This window comes from Falco rusticolus, chromosome 4 (genome assembly GCF_015220075.1).
Source record: "Falco rusticolus isolate bFalRus1 chromosome 4, bFalRus1.pri, whole genome shotgun sequence".
Lineage (NCBI taxonomy): Eukaryota > Metazoa > Chordata > Aves > Falconiformes > Falconidae > Falco > Falco rusticolus.
The window spans coordinates 91,702,834-91,722,438 of record NC_051190.1 but is presented as its reverse complement, the minus strand read 5'-3'; the positions used below and the strand labels follow the sequence as shown (position 1 = coordinate 91,722,438).

Below are 19,605 nucleotides of genomic sequence, written 5' to 3'. Positions count from 1 at the left end.
GTTGCCAGGGCAAAAAAATCAAGGACCATTTTTCCTTTGGTGCTCTCCGATGAGGTGTTTCGAGGGGTTGTCTCTTGTAGCACTGAAAAGGTGGTTTTCTCATGGTGTCTCACCATCACTCAGACAGGCACGGCTGAAGTCTGCCAGCGTCACTGCTCCTTCTGTCCTTGACTCCTTGCAGTCCGTGCTACCATATTGCTTGAGTGGCTGACAACACAGGCCTGCGATTATTACACTTTCTATGCAGGCATAGTATTTCAGGTCATGACTGATTGCCTATTACTTATTGATACCATTCATTTACTTACTAATAATCCCTGAATTCTAATACTCCCCAAAAATACAGTGCCTGCCTTTCACTCACAAGGTTTTCGCTGATACTTCTACATAATTTGAATGTTGCTATCATGGTGTCTTAGTGATACCTGCTTCTCAGCGAAACATGAAGCCTGGACTAGAGGACCTCTATAGATCCCTTCCAAACAGCATCTTTACAATATACATCTTGCTCTGAATTTTACGTTACCAAATTACAGGTTTTATGCTTTCTAAGATTATTTTTTTACTGTTTCCTACCTGAAATACATTAAAATCTGTCTTTTTGCTTTACCGTTTTTGTAGCCTCATCCTTGGAGTCTTCTGCATGAAGAAGATGTTTTGTTTAGAACATCCCTTAACTTATTTCACTACCAGAAACTTATCTCTGTACCAGCTTAGTTGCAACCCACTTCCATTCCATACCAGCTTAGGTGGAAACCACTTCCTTGTAATCTTAAATCCCTTTTCATCACGCTATTTTTCTCAAGTATATTTTGGGACTCTGCCTTTCTACTTTTCATGCTTCAGCTACTGGGAAAATTTCAGAAGTGTTACCATGAGGACTTTATTTATACTCCTAACTCCTTTTAGGTTACTTCTCGTACATGATCATGTACTGGCAAGGGTTACTATGAATATTCTTGAGAAAATACAGCCACCATCACAACAGACAAAAAGGGAAATAAGGAAGGATTCTTCTGTTTGTTTCTTGGGTTCCCCCCCCCCCACAAACCAAACCAACAACACAGTGTACAGAAATTTGCAGACCATAATCAAATGATAAGCATGACATCACACCAGAAATCAGTGACAAGTTTTAAATTTCATTTGCTAGGATTCATCCCAGCAAAGACAGTCACTGAATTAACAGTAAATTAATTCACTAACATGGTTTGTTTCAATTCAGCATCAAAGCTGGTTACAGCCACAAAAGAACAGGCTGGGGCAAGGCACAAGAGGAGAGAGAAAGCATTCAGTACCTGGAAAAATCTGTTCAAGAAATCCTCGTAATTTAATTTCTTTACCTAGTCTCATTGTGCAACACTAGATTTTCATTCTTCAGATCTGGCAGCACGAGCCTTTCCAGGGTAACACTGCAATGCAGCAGAGCAGAAGCATTTACAAATAACTACTACTATCAACACACTTGTATTTCACAGGGGCTTCACAAGGTGTAATCTCTTTAAATGCTCTTATAATTTTCTTTTAACACAGTTTTGGAAGTACACATTATTAATTAAAATAATTTTCACTGTTTCCTAGAATGATAAATGAGTCATAAGCCTCTTCAGTGGTGAATCCTATGGATGACCACCAAGCTCCACTATTAATTTTGTACTATATGCACGTAGGCAGTTGCAGACTACTACAGCCAATCCAGAATGAAAAGTTCCTTATCTAATTGGTTTTATAGTATTTATTCATAATGCAAACTACTATCTAAGGAGGGCCTGATGCTGTCCTCACTTCAGTCAACGCAAATTTGCCATCAGTTTCAGCAGGAACAAAACCTGTCTCACATTTCCAAAGCTCCAATACAGACTTCAGCAATGAAAGATCCTTGACATGGGTCTGCAGCCTGCGACCGCTGAGCTGCCTGTATCTATAGATATAAAGTGTGGCTGTTAGGCATGGAGGAGTCACACAACCAGGCTACCTGCTCTTCAGCCTGTTAAAGGTGAAGGAGTCCTATCATGAAAAGTAAACAGAGAGAACAGCAGTGAATGCAACACACCCTACAAAAGCAGAACTTTGATTAAGCCCTAAAGCAGCTGCAGAGGATTTTGTATATGCTGACGCCTGACTTGAGCCGATCACCTCTGATCTCTGCCATCTAGCAGAGGCATTACAGCCCACTTTATGCATAGTTTACCAAAATAGATGTGGGTTTTTTAAAATTAAATCAGTACCTAATCCTCTACGCTAATTCTGCTAAAGAAATAAAAACCTCTCCCACCCTACCCCCAAAAAGGGCCTGCCATTTTTTCCTCTTCCTACCACATACAATTTTTCACCTTTTCCTCCTTGGTATTTAGAGACAAGGAAGTGTCCAGCATCATCCCTGATTCACCAGTAACGAAAAGGTATTAGACTTGCTTGTTGTGCTGGCACAAGAGAAACGGCTTCATCAAAGCAGCCCGACGCAGCCCTCGGTGCCAGCAGCGGGGGAACAGAGCATTTCCACCGCCAGGCCCAGGCAGCGAGGGCAGGTGTTGGTTTCGTCACCAAGCAAGGCAAGACAAGCTGTTTGTTACCTGCAAGAGAAGACCTTACCACTGCCAAGGAAGCCAGTGCTTTCTGTGAACGATGACTGTAAAAACTGAGTAACGCTTCTGCCCAGCCAGGCCCTTAGGAACATCTGCCTGTTTGTTGGGGACTATGATCTAACCCCACTTAATATTTTATTTATACTGGCTACATCTCTGGACTGGACTGCAACATTACAGAATACCCATGCACAAAGCCTTCAGCGTGAAGATGATGTTCTTGATTATCTTTAAAAGGCCGTGTCAATCAGAAGAGCTTCCTCAAGACTATAAGAAGGTAAATCTCACTCTTCAAGGCTGCAGTCCTTATTTTAACTGATCCTCTGGGATACCACCATCTTAAAGAACTGCAAGAAGTAGGACCTGGGGAACCACAGGCTCATCAGCCTCATCTCAATCCCAGGAAAGTGATGGAGCAACCAGTGCTGGAGTAAGGGAACTAGACTTGATGGGATTTGATGATCTTGAGAGGTCCGTTCCTACCTCAAAAATTCTCTTGGCACCACTGAAAATTACCATTATTCTGGAAAGTTTGCCTCTGAAGAAAAACATTTTCCTCGGCTTGACACTGGGGAATGAACTCCCCCAAGAACTAAGGATGAACAAAGATCTGGCTACCTTCCACAGGACACACAAAGCATGTACTTTTGATCTTGCCCACCTTACCGCGTACATAGTACAGTCTCTGTGCTTCCAGATACTGACTGAAAGTCACCACAGAATTCAAACCAAGGCACTCGCTCCAAGGCACGTACCTCAGGGGGGTGAGGGGAGGAGGAGAGAAGGGTGAGAGCGCGGCAAAGAATGAATACGGCATTACGTAAACAGAACATAGTCCCCTTAGTGCATCACCAGAAAGGTTTTTGATACTGCAGAGAGAATGAAAATCTGCAGAGCATAGGAGTTATACCAGAAATACATTCTTTGATCAGCTTTACAGACTGCACACAGAAAATGCTTCCCAGCTTTAGTTCTCTTTGACTAAAGATCTCCATTACTTTGCAGAAATTCCAGACGAAGACTCTCAATAGCTGGTCTTGGACACACTAGAAAGCGCTTCAGTGATTCTTGTGCCAACACGGGCAAAAAAAGCTGCTACTGAATGGGTCCTTTAGAGTAAAACCACTGTTGTCACCTGCGCCTTCCAGTGCTGCTACTATATTGTGCGCTAGACATGGTAATATGTGACACAATTACTCAGTTTTAAAAACATTTCCCTTAATTTGTAAAAAAATCCTCAACTGTTTATTGTAGCTCTTGATCCTCACTACCACCAGACAGACAAATCTGCATCCTATGTGAATACTAGTTGGAACAGGTCATCCAGCTGATTTCATGATCTTGCTAAATGCGATTTTACAGCCATCAGACACAGAGATACCATTACCTTGTCAACCTAATTGGACTTTAATCCTACTAGGATCAGACCCACAGCAATGGGACAAACTTTCCAAACAACTCAACCACCCTCTGCGGCTCCTGCCACTTTCTAGCCCTTAATTATTCTACTACAGCTCCACCGCTGGCAGTGCCCCCCCAGGCTGGGGGTAACAACCTCCTGCTCCTGCACCACCACAGCTAGTCCTGAGCACAACCCAGGGGCAGAAGCCACTGGCAGCCTTGTCCATTCAGATTGCAGGCTCCTGGGGGCATGTCACAGCCTAGACACATCAGAGCCCTTAAGACCTGCTCTACTGCAAAAGCTTATTATGATCGCCATTTATTGAAACCTTTTAATTTAAAATTTAAAAGATTAAATTTAGGTTGTTCCCACTATGACTCACTGACTTTTCTGAGAACTTCTCACATCCTATTCTCCTGTGCATTTGATGCCTCAGACACTTCAGATGTCCTGTTTTCTGCATAATTTAATATCTGATTGTAGTTAAAGAAAGCGCACATTGTCTTGAAGAACAGAAAAAACATCAAGGGATTTCTCTAATGCCAAAAGAAAATTAATCTTTCATGGCACAGTGGAGTAAGAAGACAGTCCCGAAAGTGTGTAATTAAAGAGTCATTCTCTAAATGTGATACTTCGCTCCTTACAAGTCTTGTTTAAATTGTTTTCATAGTACAACTGATTTAGAGCTAGTATTTGGCAAAGATCCACTCAAGGGGGAAGCTGTTCTAGAGAGGAAGAGACCCGGACGTTGTGTCAAGCGTTTGTAAACACGGGTAAAAGTTATGCTGCAGGGATTTGAAGTCAGAAGTAAACAACAGAAGAGAAGAGAGGGAGAACAGGCTTCTCTGAAAGATTTTCCTCATTCAGGTAATGGTCCTTATTCAGCATTTTCAGGTAAGACTTTTCCTGCAAGTGTTTTTTCAAACTGCTAGCACATGACACAGGGACTGGTCCAACCAACCTGCAGAGATGACACTGTATTTCCCAAGGTGACGGAGACGTATACTACTTGAATGCTAAATCACAACATTTCACAAATGGGAAATCTAACGTGAGGTTTTCATTTAAGAGGTTATTTGCAATTCCAGTTCCCTTGAATTGCAGTCAGGGACTCTACTTGCCAAGCAGAAAACCCCTGTGATAGTGTACACAACAGCAAAGAGTACAATAGTGCCTGCTTTAAAGCCTCTAGCTGAACAACCATTACCTCCAAGGCAGGAAGCGATTACTTCCCAAGATGAAAACTTGGTAAGCCAGTCTGTGCAGTCTATGCGGAATACTGACAGCCTCTATCAAGCTATCAGCCAAAATTTAGAAAAAGATGTAGCATAGTCTCCTACATTTATATAGGATATAATATAAATAATATAGTATAAAATAAGTTACAAAACATAGCAGACAACTGGATATTTCTTATTCTTTGCTTTACAGTAGTCCTTTGCGAATCTGCAGTCAAGTCCTTGGCAGCAACTGTCCATGAAAACGCTGCTTTCAAATAGGAATATGATGTGGATCTAAAAATGGGAAAAGAGTTCATTTTGTCTTTGCTCAGGCTCTGTAACACAACGTCAGTGTCTGACACCGAACAACTTACTCCTGTTCCAACACATGATACCCGCTGTGTTCCAGGTTTCCCGCAGATGAGCAGCTGTCAGGTGCAGCTACCGGTAGAGGACATACCTTGTATATAGAATGGCTCCGCGAAGGATTAACTGACCCACTGACTCCTGCAATGCTGGGCAGCAGACTCTTGCCCAAGTACCAAACACAGCTGATTCAATACGTCACTGATCTGGTTGAGGAACTGCCTCAAGCCCACTGAGACAGCGCTAACAGCCAGTAAACACAAGACATTTAGCTGTAGCAGATGGTGGCAAAAGCCACTCACGCACCCTTCAACTTCAATCAGACTCAAAGTATCTGCAGATCCTGTCCCAGTCCCTTTCATACGTTGCCTATCAGCCATAAAAAGATCACCCAATAATTAATGTATTGTAAGAGCAACAGGCACCTCTTATTGCCCCAAAAATTGCTGGCTAGAGCTTTTCATCTGGCATGTCCCTCCCAGTCCCCACAGGTCTGCTAGGAACAAATTAACTGCTCCTTTTGGAGAGGCCAACCTTTATCCTGATGCTGTCACTTTTAAGTGAGCTCTCACCAGGACCAAGTAGCCAAGTTCACCAAGCTCACCAAGCTCCACTAGCAACTCACTCTTTCAGGCCCATGAAAATCTTCAGTGTAACCCAACATTGCCACCGAACCTATCACACAACACTGTGTGATCAATAAACAGATGAAAAAAAAGTATCCCAAACCCCACTATAACTAAAATACTTTTCTCTCTTTGATATGCCAGACCAATACGTTCTTACTTGATCCACTACATACCCTTTCAGTTAGCTTTACTGGTCACTGTGTTGAAGAAATCACACAGAACTGGATGAATCAGTGAAAAAAAAAAAAATAATACGATTTCCCTTGTTAAGTTTTCCTTCATTAGAAGCACAAGCACTTTGATAAATGGACTGACACCTTAAATAAGCTCAGGTTAAACTGGGTAAGTGCTGTTCTGTACATTTCTGAAGGGTTATGCAATTGTAAGGCTACTTCTTAGGCAGAACGGCTCTCCAGAAGAAAAGCTCTTGGGATGCTGAATATTTTAGACTCTAAACTCAGATGTTTTCTATGATGTGAAGGTTTCTTAGGAAGAAAAGGGAATCAAAGTCAGGACTGTACATTTCTTGCGCAATCTTAATGAGCAAGTTTGGAATTCATGAACATGAAAAGGGTAGTCCCAGAAGCCCAAATGAAAGAAGCTTTGGATTTGGAGAAGATTTTGATCAGATTTTCATACAATGACTTAAAATTACTTGCATAAATACAAAGAATATGCCAGGGTATAATGCAATATGATCACTTGTGAGGGCAGGCTAGCAAACTGAGTCACTGAATGCTTAAGTGTTTTAGGGAATTTAAGGCCAAGCCGAAGTAAACAATATATCTGCTTAAATTACAGTATAACTCTGAGCCACAGAACACTTCCTAGTGTAACTGTATAGGAGTAATTTGACGTTTTCCTCCTGCAAGCTGACAGCTTACAGCATTACACAGGGCATTCTTAGAGTATAACAAAGAAAGGCTGCTTAGAGCTGCTGAGGAAGAGGGTTTTTTAAAAAGTTTTGAAACTTGTCTACAGGCATGCAATACCTCAAATGTCACGGTGAAACAGGCCTTAAGCTCACTGGCACATTCTGTTTACTAGGAATCAAAGCAGTTTTCCTGACCAGTGTAGTAAAAAAAAATAAGAATAAAAGGATAAATGAACAATGTATCTGAGAATGTGTACTAGCCACTGAAAATGAACTGCTACAGAGCCAGGCAGTAATTCTTACAGGTGAAGCTTGACATATGCAGCCTATGCTCTGCACTACAAAGCTCCTATCCTTCTGTTGTTTTAGGTATGGCATGTCCATAAATAATCTGCACCATTTTTTTATTTTTTCCTCAGCTGTCTGTATTATCACAATAGAACAATTGCTATGTTTTTGAGCGATTTATCCTTTTAATGATAATTTCATCTCTGTGACTACGCAGAGTAAATCCTAGCATTTCTAATACACTTACAATTTTATTCCAGTATTATGTAGATCTACACAGTGGACAACAAAAATCACTCTTCAGATTGCTAGACCAGCTCAGCCAACCACCCAGAGAGTATCAAAAGAGTATAATGAGTTTACATAAACTAGGAATCCAGGTTTCTACAATATAAATTATTTTAAGGTGTACCTACATGGGAATAAGGTACAGAAGAACTTAGACATCTTACACTTTCCAGTTTTACAGACACACTGGAGGATCACTATACCATTGTTTCAGAACTTACTGTGTTAACTAGTTGTTTAAACCTCTCAATATGATGGTGAAACAGTGTATTTTTACTTTCAAACTCCAGTTATTAAAAAGAGGAAAAATATCTTGGGAGTTCTGAGAAGTGACTTTTCTTAGGGAAAAGATGCTTATATTTAATTTAATCAGAGAACATTATAAAGAGATTAAATTAAGGATATTCTGAAATATCACCTCCTTCGGATCAAAACAGAACACTGTTGAAATTTAAAATAAGTATGTTTTTTGTTAACACCCAAATACTTAAACTTAGCTATTAAACTGCTAAGTTCAAAAGAAACTCCTAAAGATCATACTTTTGAAAGGTCAGATGTTCCTCCCCACCTCCTCATTTTAATGGAATCATACCACTATAACCGCACTTATAAGAGTAAACACCTACTGCTAACATTTTTTAAAAAAAAAACTTCTGGATGATTTTAATATGACAAAAGCCCATCTTAAACTACTGCTTTGTGAAGACTGATTAAGAAAATCACCAGTTTGTAACAAACTAGGATTGTGTAACCATACAATCAAGGTAAATTAGCAGTGTGGGGAATTAAGAGTTAATGAGTTTCTTAATTTCATATATAAGTCAGCACACAGTCAGCTTCAAGTCCTGAAGCAGATCCGCTGAAAGCAGTCAGACTCCTATGGGTTTCAAGTTAAACAGTTCACTAATAAACTAGATCAGGACTAACGTCGTTTGGTGAGCTGAATTCACAGCAATTAATCTTTCTTTGCAGTATCTAACCATGAGCCTCATCTGGTTCCAAACTGTAAAGCACATCAACTGACAGCAAGCACAAATCTCTGAAGTAGGGTTTTGTTTTTTTCTTCTGATTTTACTTCTCTTTTCTGTTCCAGAGTTAAGTAGTGAGCTGAGCAAAGGAACGGTGACATATGAAGTGCATAACAAAGACTTGGTAGGGAAAGATTTTCGTATTTTCTTTTTCCCGAAAATGTACAATAAGCTGGATAACTTATAGAAACCAGTTTTACATCACAAACAGAATTATATACAGAAATGATGACTAACAGAAGCTACAGTAGCTCTGCATGGTCCTAACAGATCTGGTGTCACAGACTGGCATGGAGAACTAGGGTACTGCTATTTCTTCATCTCCAGGATTGCACTTCCTGGTCCTCGGTGTTTGGCACTGCATATGTTGCAGAACTGGACAGGAGATATCTAGAAATCAAAAAGAGAACAAGAATCTCTTAGAGAAACATAGCCACGTTAGAATGTGGGAAGATAAATGAAAAGTGTTGATGCCTTTCTCAACGTTACTGCTCAGCGTGAGGCTGTTCCCCGCCAGAACGCAGCACACCCCACCACTCACTCCAACTGCATTACCACCATGCTCCAGCAGAGAAAGGTCAAATTTCCTCCACCACAAAAATGAAAAACATGGAGTCAAAAGTATCACTGATTATCTTCATAGATAAAGATGCCAGTAAGTCACTTGGCTGGCTCCATTCACGGATGTCTTAGTCACAGCTCTGTCTCTGGACAGTGCTTCACAGGTTTCCAACAGCTGAGAGTATGGTCTGAATATTGTCCATTTGATACCAAGAATGTGCTTATTGTTACTCCTGTGTTTAGCTCTATGCGATGCCTTACGCATGTGTTACTTTCGTTTCAGTATGTCACCAGTAACCAGGTATCAGTAACATAACTGATTATCAAAGGCCAAGAAATGCTACAGCAGTGGAGAATGTGGCTCAGATATGTGCACATACCTGTGTATTCATATGTACTATAGAATGTATTGTATAATAATCCTATCACATTTAAACATCCCATGATAAGTTACCTGTCCCAGAAAACTGAGAACACTAGATAAATTATTTTAGGTTAGTTCTTCAAATAATATAATTTGTGGTAAATAGTGTTTGAATAAATATTTACTAGTTGTTGGGCTTTCTTGTGCAAATGATCTAATTCATTAAGATTTTCATAACATATTTAAGTATACATGCTGCACCATATGGTTACACAAGCATTTTTCTTGGTTACTTGCAGATTAAGTGATTCACCAAAGTTATTTTTTCACTAGATGTTCATTTTTAGAGAGTGATGCAGAATCAGAAAATCTGAAATTACATTTTCTTTGTGATTTTGTTACCATTCTGATGACTTCATTTCCAAGTTCAAAACTGGTTCGATTTAGAGGTTAGTTGTTGGGGTTTTTTTCATTGAAAAAAAATAAAATAAAAGGGAAAATAAAAGATTTCCCTGATGAAGAAAAACATGTTCTGAGCATAAAGATGTTTACCAAGGTATTTAAATATTCACTTGAAAATGAGATTATGTTTTTTTCTTCTTCCAGGTCACAATCATTTAATATAGTTCACTTGAGAAAATATCTTTATTTCTGTCTTTAATTAAACATAGTTAAAGTAAGTGCTGCAACGGCAAAGAGTTAATAGAAAATCAAACAGGTTGTATTTCCCTGTGCGTCTCAAAGCTGCACTGCATATTCAGATTGCAGAAAGTGATAAAATAGTTCTCAAACAGCAGCAATTTCTTTCTAAATTGGTTGAACTTTAGTTGCAGTGGCCCTGAACTCCCTTTCCTTAGTCACATACTGCTATGAGGTATCACCACAAGTAGTCACTGTAATCGTAGTACAATTCCTGATAGACCCATGCCCTTCTCCACAGTTACCAAAAGGAAATTATTTGTCCTTGTACCTTTGGCAAAGGTGTTAGAGAGATTAAGCTAGTTCTTACTGTGTTAGATACGGGGAGGCACTCTTTGTGGAACATGTGTCTGCAGTGGAACACTACCACGTTGAAGGACTTGGACGCATCTAGGAAAGAGAAAAGTAAATTAATTGCAACAGGGCAATGAGACATATGATTCAGTGGCTACAGCAGTATATGCCTGCACTCTAATGCACACAGAAACATCAAGTAACACCTCTCAAATTAATTTCCAAATTATTCTGGCTCATTTATAGAGAGTGATGGTTTCAGGAAATGCATCCCAGTGATGGAGTTACCAGACAATTTTATTCTGTGGCTTAAATGGTGTATACCTTCTCACCAGAAATTTTTCATGTCAGTATGTGCTATATGCTAAGTTTGGGGAGGGAGAAGAGTAAACTACCACCAAATAATTCAGCCATTTTGCAGAAAAGTTAGCAAAAAAGTTGTGCTAGTGCAGGGAGAACCACAACATTACGCAGTTCTAGCGCCTACGCTGCACACCAAGATCTTGAAATTTGGGAAGAAGCTGTCTAAGTGCGTGATGTGCCCTTCAATTCCCACATGAATATTTGGCCCAGTTAGAAGCCTACATACAACATCCACATATCCAAAAAACCAATCACCTCGCTCATCAGCATCATCCACCTTTGATTCCTTGGCTCCCATTCCCTCAACAAACACACCTCAAGGCACTAGCACATTCAGCTCTGCCAGGTTTTGTCACCACGTGACTGCTGTCATCTGTACATTAGTGCACATGATCATAGTATGTTGGTTTTGTTTCAGTGAAAATAGTAGAAACCAGATTAAAAACCTGATTCCACTGGGCTACGCACACTCAGCAAACAAAAAAAATTAGGTCCATACATATATTTTGTCTCATGTATTGTTTGGAGATGCCATGACAGATACTCTCCTAGTAAAACTACTTCTTAGGATGCCCAACAACTATATTGGTATTTCTGAACTACAGTTGCCTTCCAGAATATGCATCTTCAAAATAACATCCTGAATTTCTAGTTTCAAAAACTAACTTCAGAAGATATTTTAAAACTACTGTCTCTTATAATTTGTTTCAAATGTGACAGCAGTGACTGAAGCCAAGAGTTTTCCACCACTCAGACAAAAGGTATATATTCCATAAAACTTCATAATCTGCGAGTTCAGTCTAAATCAATCAGCAGTTTGACGAGATTTGGTGGCAACAGCTTAGTTTTGTGGTTCTAATAATCTTTGAAAATATGTATGTTGATGGACTTAAAAGTTGTCTTGCATTCCATGTATTCCAAAACAGAAAATAAAGTAGTCAAAGATGAATAAGAAAGAAAATCTGGGTTTACTGCAACAACAACAAAAAAAAAGTTAAAAATAGACTCCACTCTCACATCAGAATTCATAAGCAAGCTCTGCACGGGAGACTGAAATTTATACAGCAATTACCAAGCGAAACTACTACACATTTACACATCTCTACCAATAAAAGCAAACAGTGGTTCCTCAAAAAACAAAATGAAAAAATACGACTACTTTGCCTTCTAGAAAAGCATCCTACCTGAAGGAAGTATTGGAGACAGGCATGATTCACAAATATTCTCCTCTGGAAAAATGAGACAAAACAAATTTGTAAAGCTTTGTTAACAAACTGCATGATTACATTTTTATAAAGCAGGCATGAACATACTGCTATTACAGAAATGGAGCTTGGTCTTAGAAGTTTTTACTTAAGGTGCCTAAGAGAGTCTATTAACAATTGGCGCGGCATTTCTATTAACAGCATGAGAAATGTTTTGATCTTCTGATTCTGATGATGGCAGAGCTGCACAAGCTAGGCTGTTTAGGATCAGTGCTGTAAAGGCAGAAGGCAAACTGATAAAAAGGGGCATGGGATGGGTGCCTGATTCCTCTGCAGCATTTTGTATCAAAACCTCTGATCCTTTGTCCCTCCGTCAGTTTTCATCTCTTGGTATTAACACTCAGCTAGTGTGAACTACAGTGCTGCTCACGTGCATCATTAGTACCTTGCGAAATATTTTCACCTATTTCTGAAAACTATCTTGTAGCTTTTGCTTTGGTTGCAGATTATTATCATCTCACTATCTGTGCTGGCGCTGAACAGCATTTTTCACCTATTTATAGGCAAAGTGCAGGACACACTACAGCCATTACATTACTGGCTACGCAGAGACTGATCAGTAGAAAAACCTGCATGCTGGGTCTTGTAGTTTTTGAGATAAGAGTAGCTCCTTTGCCAAGGGGAAAGCAGCTAGTATCCTACTACACTGTACAAATAAGGTACAATAATCAGGCTTTTTGGCAGCTTCCAAAGTGGACAGTCACGTTGCTTGGGTCTATAAACCAAGCAAAAGAATTCAAAACCTTGGAAGTCACCATGCTTCCTCTGTACCCACCATCCACTAGAACACCCTTCATCTGAGTTCGATGCATTTTCTTCAGTAAAGAAAGAGAATCAGCAACAAGTATCTTTTTGCAGCCTTCCCGCAGCAAGATCTGTTGGGGCAAAGACGATAAAATACAGCAGTTGAGAATAGATGGGCATATTAACTATCTTGGCAGGTCTCCACTGGGTTTCTGCTGCCAAAGAGAGCACAAGGAATGTTTAAGACATTTTTTTAAGATCTAAGAAGTAAGAAATATACCATTGCTATAGACTACGATCTCTTCCTATGAGCTTGTCTTAAAATACAACGGACAGGGATTTTTACAGTGCCCCCCCCCCAACTGGTTTCTAAGCCATTTCAAAACAGCTTTACTCATGTATTTCCTATCTCCTTTAGGACAGGCATTTGATAATCACAAAACCTTCATAAACACAGCAATTCAAAACTGATTTTGTTCAAACATATTTCCTGCTGAGGTGTCATTATTAAGCAGTATTAGATATTCGTACAACTAACCAAAGGTAGAGAGTTCATTCCTCCTTAGCAAAAGTCTTAGCCCCCTTTCTACTTATTTAATATTTTTCATTAGATTGACATGTCATTGCCTGACAATGTTGTGAAACACAAAAAGGAATTAAGGGTGTCAAAATTATACACAGCCTTATTTCACAATACTTAATGAAGGAAGTATGAACATATGACAATGGAAAATATGAAAATAAGTCCTGTTGAATTTTTCTTTCTCCTCCCTAGCTGACACTTGGAAATTTGTTTTCTGAGACAATTCCTCTGAAAAGTGCTTTCTAAAGAGCCTCAGAGTCAATTTCAAGCTGAATGACCCTAGCAAAAAGGTGGTAAATCCGCTCTCCTGCTTCATTTGCATTACAGGAGACACTGAGCTATAACAGTCCAAGAGACAGCTAATGCAAATACCTAAAAAGCAGTAAAATAATAAATGCTACAGCCAGGTGAACACTGCCCAAACCCCTATCTGCGCACATACACATTGTGAAGTAATAAGGACACACTGCCAAGAATGATAGGCAATTAAGACTGCAAATCTGTCATACATTAACAAAATTAAAATGGAGTAACACTTTAAGCATTTCAAACCGGGCACATCAATGGGTAAATAACATTCACCACTATTAGACGCATTGAGCTATAAAGCATTTCAGAGCACCAGAAACTGAATGCAGCCCTACAAGGCAAACACTTGGAAAATGATTCATTTTTACCTGTGATAATCTCAGGAAGTGAGTATGTCTTTCCCCTTCCAACTTTATTCAAGGGCAAATGTTAAATTTTGTTTTAAATAACAGAAAAATGTCATTAGCTTTGAAAAAAATACTAGAAACTTTCTGCAAGGCGAATTGGATGAGACTATCTTTCAGAATGAGTGCTTGCCTGATTCTCAATCAGCAAGTTATATCTGAAAGTCAGTTAAATATCTTAGAGCAGATGAGGTCTTGGCTATATACTGCAGTCTTTGCAAGCTGCACTCAGCTTCAGCAGATGAAAAAGCCCACATTTAAGTAAAATGAGCAAAGCAACCATGTTAAGTGAGAGGCGGAACAGAGATGCAATGGGAAGAAAGGAGCATAATTTACTATTCTCTACTTAAAATAAAGTGTGCCAACAGGAAAACTTCATTTAAAAAAAAAAAGAAAAATTAAGAAAGAAACAACAGAGATCATTAGGTCACTGGAAAATCCTAGTACTGTTCGATGCCTTAAAAACCAGAAGTAAACAGAAATATCTTGTAAGACACATGCGCCACCTTTCCCCCATTATTTAAACTCCTCTAAGATTTTTCTGTACCACATCCAATTAATGTTAGACCTTATTTTGCTAGAAATGGAATACAGTAAGCAGCTATTGCTATATAAAAGGAAAAGTCACAATGAAGAATGTAAAATGTCAAATCTCAAGGTAATAAATCTCATCACTTCTTCAGAAACAGATCTGAAGAGCTCAAAGATGAGATGGATAATATGTTAGTCTGTAACTCTTAAAGGGAGAGACAGAGAAAGAAAGACTGTTTGAATTAACTTCTTTACATTAAAAGGAGGGAGAAGAATATCCCTGCCAGTGTTCAAGGCCAGGCTGGATGTGGCTTGGAGCAACCTGGTCTACTGGAAGGTGGCCCTGCCTATGGCAGGAGGTGGAACTAGATGGTCTTTAAGGTCCCTTCCAACCCAAACCATTCTGTGATTCTGTGTAACTGTGCACCCTAAGATGAGGCTAAACTAGTTAAAACTGACATCCAAGCATAAATCTGTAATGAAACCACTTTCTAAGGAGAAGAAAAAGGACTCAGAGAGGACAAAACTGAACATTTTATACCCTTTAGAAGCACGTCATTGTAAGCACAAGCAGGACAGCATGGTATACCTGCAGAAAGAAGTTTTAGGTAGATATAATGCTTTTCACCAAATTAACGGAAACTGCGGAAACCAAAACATCTTGCAAAAAAGAATTCCAGTTCATTTTCTGACTATATTAGGGAAGATCTACTGCACAATTAAAATCAGAATCCTATTTGATTCAAAAGTCATGATTCACAAATGCGTAACATGACCTTTAAAGGAAACCACTGCAGTATGCAGTTAATTTGAAAGGGTATACTCAAAGCTCTGCGAATAAAGTCAGGCCTGGATTCAGTTTAGCACTCAAACAAGCCCAAGTTTCTCATGGCAAATCAAACCAAATTCTTCAAAACTCCACCACGACCACAATTACAAGCACATTATTTTGTATTTACAACCCAAAGGCAGAGGTCCCTCTGTGCAAGCTGCCACCTAGTGTCTCCAAAACCCAACAGTTTTCCCATGTGCTGTTTCAAGCAGCATTCATCAGATTATTGTCGGATTTTATTAGCTCATAAACTCATTAACGAATGGCTAGATGGGAACTCTATGGAGGGATGAATCTCTGTTATCCATCAGAGTTACTACAGGGTCAATCAAAGTGCAAATTAGTAAGTTAACATTTCAGTAAAATGGCTAAATCCACAAAACCTAGAGGTACTGCATCTAAACAAATCGCTTTTATATTTTAAAACTACAGGAAAAAAAGTCTTACAATCTTTTGAAGTTTTCTTCTAACAACTGTCACAAAGGGTGAGAAATTAGGCATTTCTTTCTGAACCAATGGAGGTATTTCCATCTCTTCCAACACCAAAAATATTTTCTAAATTTCACTCAGGGATAGACTGAAGCTGAAAGGACAGCTATTTTATAAATTCGGAAGGTTTAACAGGCTTATAATTAACTCAGAAGTGCACAAATAAGGGGATTTTTCTATTGGCCTTCCCTGTGAGACGTGCAATACAATGCTTTAGAAACCTGGAGCACGACTACATGACATATTCTAAAGGAAGGCTCCTGCACTCCTCATTCATAAGCCAAGACCGCTCTGTAATCAGATACCACAGACTTAAACATGTGTGAACCATTTCATATTCCTTTTCAATTTAACTTCCAGGGAACTGAATATTTCCACAGAGCTGAATATAAAAGGCAAATGCAAAGTTTAATGGTACATTTGAGAAAGAAGGTCTTTGTTAAGATCAAACCATTGTACGACTAATGAGTTTCAGTTCAAAGTTGTATAAAAACATCAGTAGTACCAGTTTCACTGTAAAAAAATAATACTTTGAACTCATATTTTGCATAGTGATACTAGTAAATGCTGGATTTGCTACATTTTTCAAATAAGAGCTTTACTGGCCTAATTGTGTTGGCTAAGAGAATTTTAAAAATAACTGGACTGGTAAATTCCTAATGGGAACAGAGGTTCTGTGTGAGTCTCACAGAAGCGATGTCTCTGTGTGAAAACTGAAATAAAGTTACACTGACAACAATTTTTCAATTGTATGAAGATAAATTTGAGTTTTTGTTCTGTGTCTTTGAAAACACTTTTAAATGCAAGAAGATGAAAATTATTAAGCTTTTGTCAGGTATCAATGTGACTTGACTCAATTTAGTTAATTTGCCACAGATTTGAATGGTATTTAGTCATGTTGAAAATGCTGATTGAAGAATGGTGATTTCTCTGCCATTAAATAAAAAAATGTGCTAAGAATGTGTTATTTCTAATAAATAAGCAGGTTTCTCCTTAAGACAACACATCTTTAGGACTTTATAAATTCAAAGGAAGTATTCTGTGGTCTATGTTATCTATGAATTTATGGCACCAAAGAACTAGATATCAGGAGTTAGATATAAAATATAACAAAAGTTTTATACTACACTTTATTTGATAAATACTCCTGTTAAAATTCAGACAACTATAACTTTGTCTTTGTTGCCTATGTCTTCATAACTTGGTTGTCCATGAACGTTACTGTACGTAAACACTAAAATCAGTATTATTTCAGCAGTAAACAAACTTTCAGCACTACCATAAATCAGTGTCACTCGATTATGTATCATGGTTTTAATACATTAACTCAGATGACAACAAAGAGAAAACATTATAATAAGTGATCCTTAGGAGGGAAAACAAACAAACAAACAAACAAAAAGAATCGCTTGGACTTTTAATTCAGATTCAGAAAACCATTTAAATGAGTACTTAAATCTTTTCCTGCTTAGAAGAATACTTAAGAGTGTGCTCAGTTTTAAGTTCGTGGCAGTACTGCATTTCCTGGAGCTGGAAAACAAAAATGGGTATTCTCAAAGAATAATAATGCAGCTTAATAGAGTCCTACTTGTAAAGCCGAGCCATAACAACACAGCAAAAGCAAGTAAGTAGTACTTAATGGAAGCTGTAGCCTAAGAACAGTGTCTCATGTGATCTACATTTTATTTTTACCCAACAGAATACTTAATTCTATCTTGGTGCCATGCTTGGTTGGTTGTTTGGTAGTGAACAGATATTAAACTCCTTCTCAAAGGTGTAAGTTAACCACATTACAGTGGAGGAGAGCTTAGAGTAGCACATAGAACAGTTGCAGTGGTTCATCTAATGTGTGGTATCTTGTTGAAGTGAAGAACTCTGCCTGCAATAAGCTAACATAAATAAAAATTTAAAACTATTCAGGGAAGATCTCAGATGAAAAGAAGTTACAATAAATTTTGGTGCAAGGAAGTAGACATCCCTGTTGGATCCCCTAATGCACACTGTAGGCCACATATTACATGCTTTGGCAGGCACTCAATTTGAATCACTTGGTTTTGCTGGGATGTAAAGAACCGTTTTCAAGAAGATGAAGTCTGTCAATGGCACACTGCTTTTAGCTCCTACCTGTATTTCAAATCACATCTAATGTAGAGTTTACTGTTATGGAAATTTAGAAGCATAGAAAGAAATTTGCATTCACATACTTAGGTAAGCATAAAATAATCTTATCAGGGCTTGAAAAGGAGGCCACAATTAAATAATGTAACAGCACAGCTGTAGTACCTTTTGGGGAGCCAATATAATGAAAAAAACAGTATTGTTTTTGTATTAGGCGGTGACTTGCAAGCCAAGCAACAGGTTCTAACTTCACCTGTGTGCCGCCTCCTTGTGGCTTCTTGGCTCAAGATTTTCTTTTTTGCCTTTGAAAATGGGAACAATAAAACTTATGTGCATACAGACCTCAAAATCCAAAGTGATGAAATCACAGAAAGTCCTAGCCAATGTTGGATTTCTTCACGTGTTCAAAATGTCTGATACTTTAGGTGATACTGATCAGGAAGTTTTTATGAAAACACAAAGAGCTGTGCCGGGCCAGAATAGAGGACATGGATTTCCCACTTTGAACGTACAAACATGATGCAAAGGTGTGACGAGGCATCATACAAACACACCAAAGGCTAGCCTTAAAACAGCTAATGAGGCAACAGTTAATGATTAAGCTAGGGCAGAATTGCCTTCAGCAGCGAGAAGCTGCTTAGACATCTATTTGAAGCCCCAGCCATGTCCTGAGGCACACATTGAAAGCAGAAACAGTCCTGCTATACAATTTGAGCTTGGCAACCTAAAGGCTGCTTAGGTGTGCGTGCAAGAGCAGTGATCACATCTCTAAATTTCAGTGTAGACACACCATCTGTTCACAAGTGGTGCACTTAACATTGCTTGTAACGCTTCAGGACCCCTCTTATTTTAAGCTATAGCTTAACATATCTCCAATGAAAATTAGTCCCCTGTTTTTTTTTTATGGGGGGTATATTGTTTTGCTATTGTACAAGCAAGCCAAGCACAAATTACATTAAGCTTCTGTCATTTCTGTTAGACCTATGAGATCTAAATTTTAGCCCTAGAGCTATCCAAATCTACTTCAAAATGAACTAACTTGAAATCCATGAAGCACATCAATGCTAACAGCAAATAATTTAGATATCACTCTGAAGGTTAAATACATCCTTTTAATCCCAAAGTAATTCTGTTAAAAGGTATTTGAAGACAGAATGATTCTTCCCTCCCCAAAACATGACCAAACGATGTCATCGGCTTTGTCTGAAGCCACACAATCTACTTTTGTATTTTTATATTGTATGTATATTCGTATTTTTATGTATATATATTTTTATATATAAATAATATACATATATGTACTAAGTAATGTATATGTATGAAGCATACACGTAAAGCTGCAACTACGCACACATTACTTTCTCAGTCT

General features: G+C 38.6%; 1 protein-coding gene across 3 annotated transcripts in view; it reads right to left on the bottom strand.

The window, feature by feature from the left end:
• Positions 1 to 8,295: 8,295 nt before the first annotated feature.
• Positions 8,296 to 19,605, bottom strand: part of VPS41 (VPS41 subunit of HOPS complex) — a 107,780-nt gene continuing 96,470 nt past the window's right edge. For all 3 annotated transcript variants that reach the window (XM_037383295.1, XM_037383296.1, XM_037383297.1), the window contains 4 exons: positions 13,002 to 13,101; positions 12,146 to 12,190; positions 10,615 to 10,694; positions 8,296 to 9,070 (listed from right to left, as the gene is read on the bottom strand). In XM_037383295.1, the coding sequence (XP_037239192.1) occupies positions 8,990 to 9,070; positions 10,615 to 10,694; positions 12,146 to 12,190; positions 13,002 to 13,101 (306 nt within the window). In that variant the 3' untranslated portion in view covers positions 8,296 to 8,989. The remainder of the gene's footprint in view (positions 9,071 to 10,614; positions 10,695 to 12,145; positions 12,191 to 13,001; positions 13,102 to 19,605) is intronic.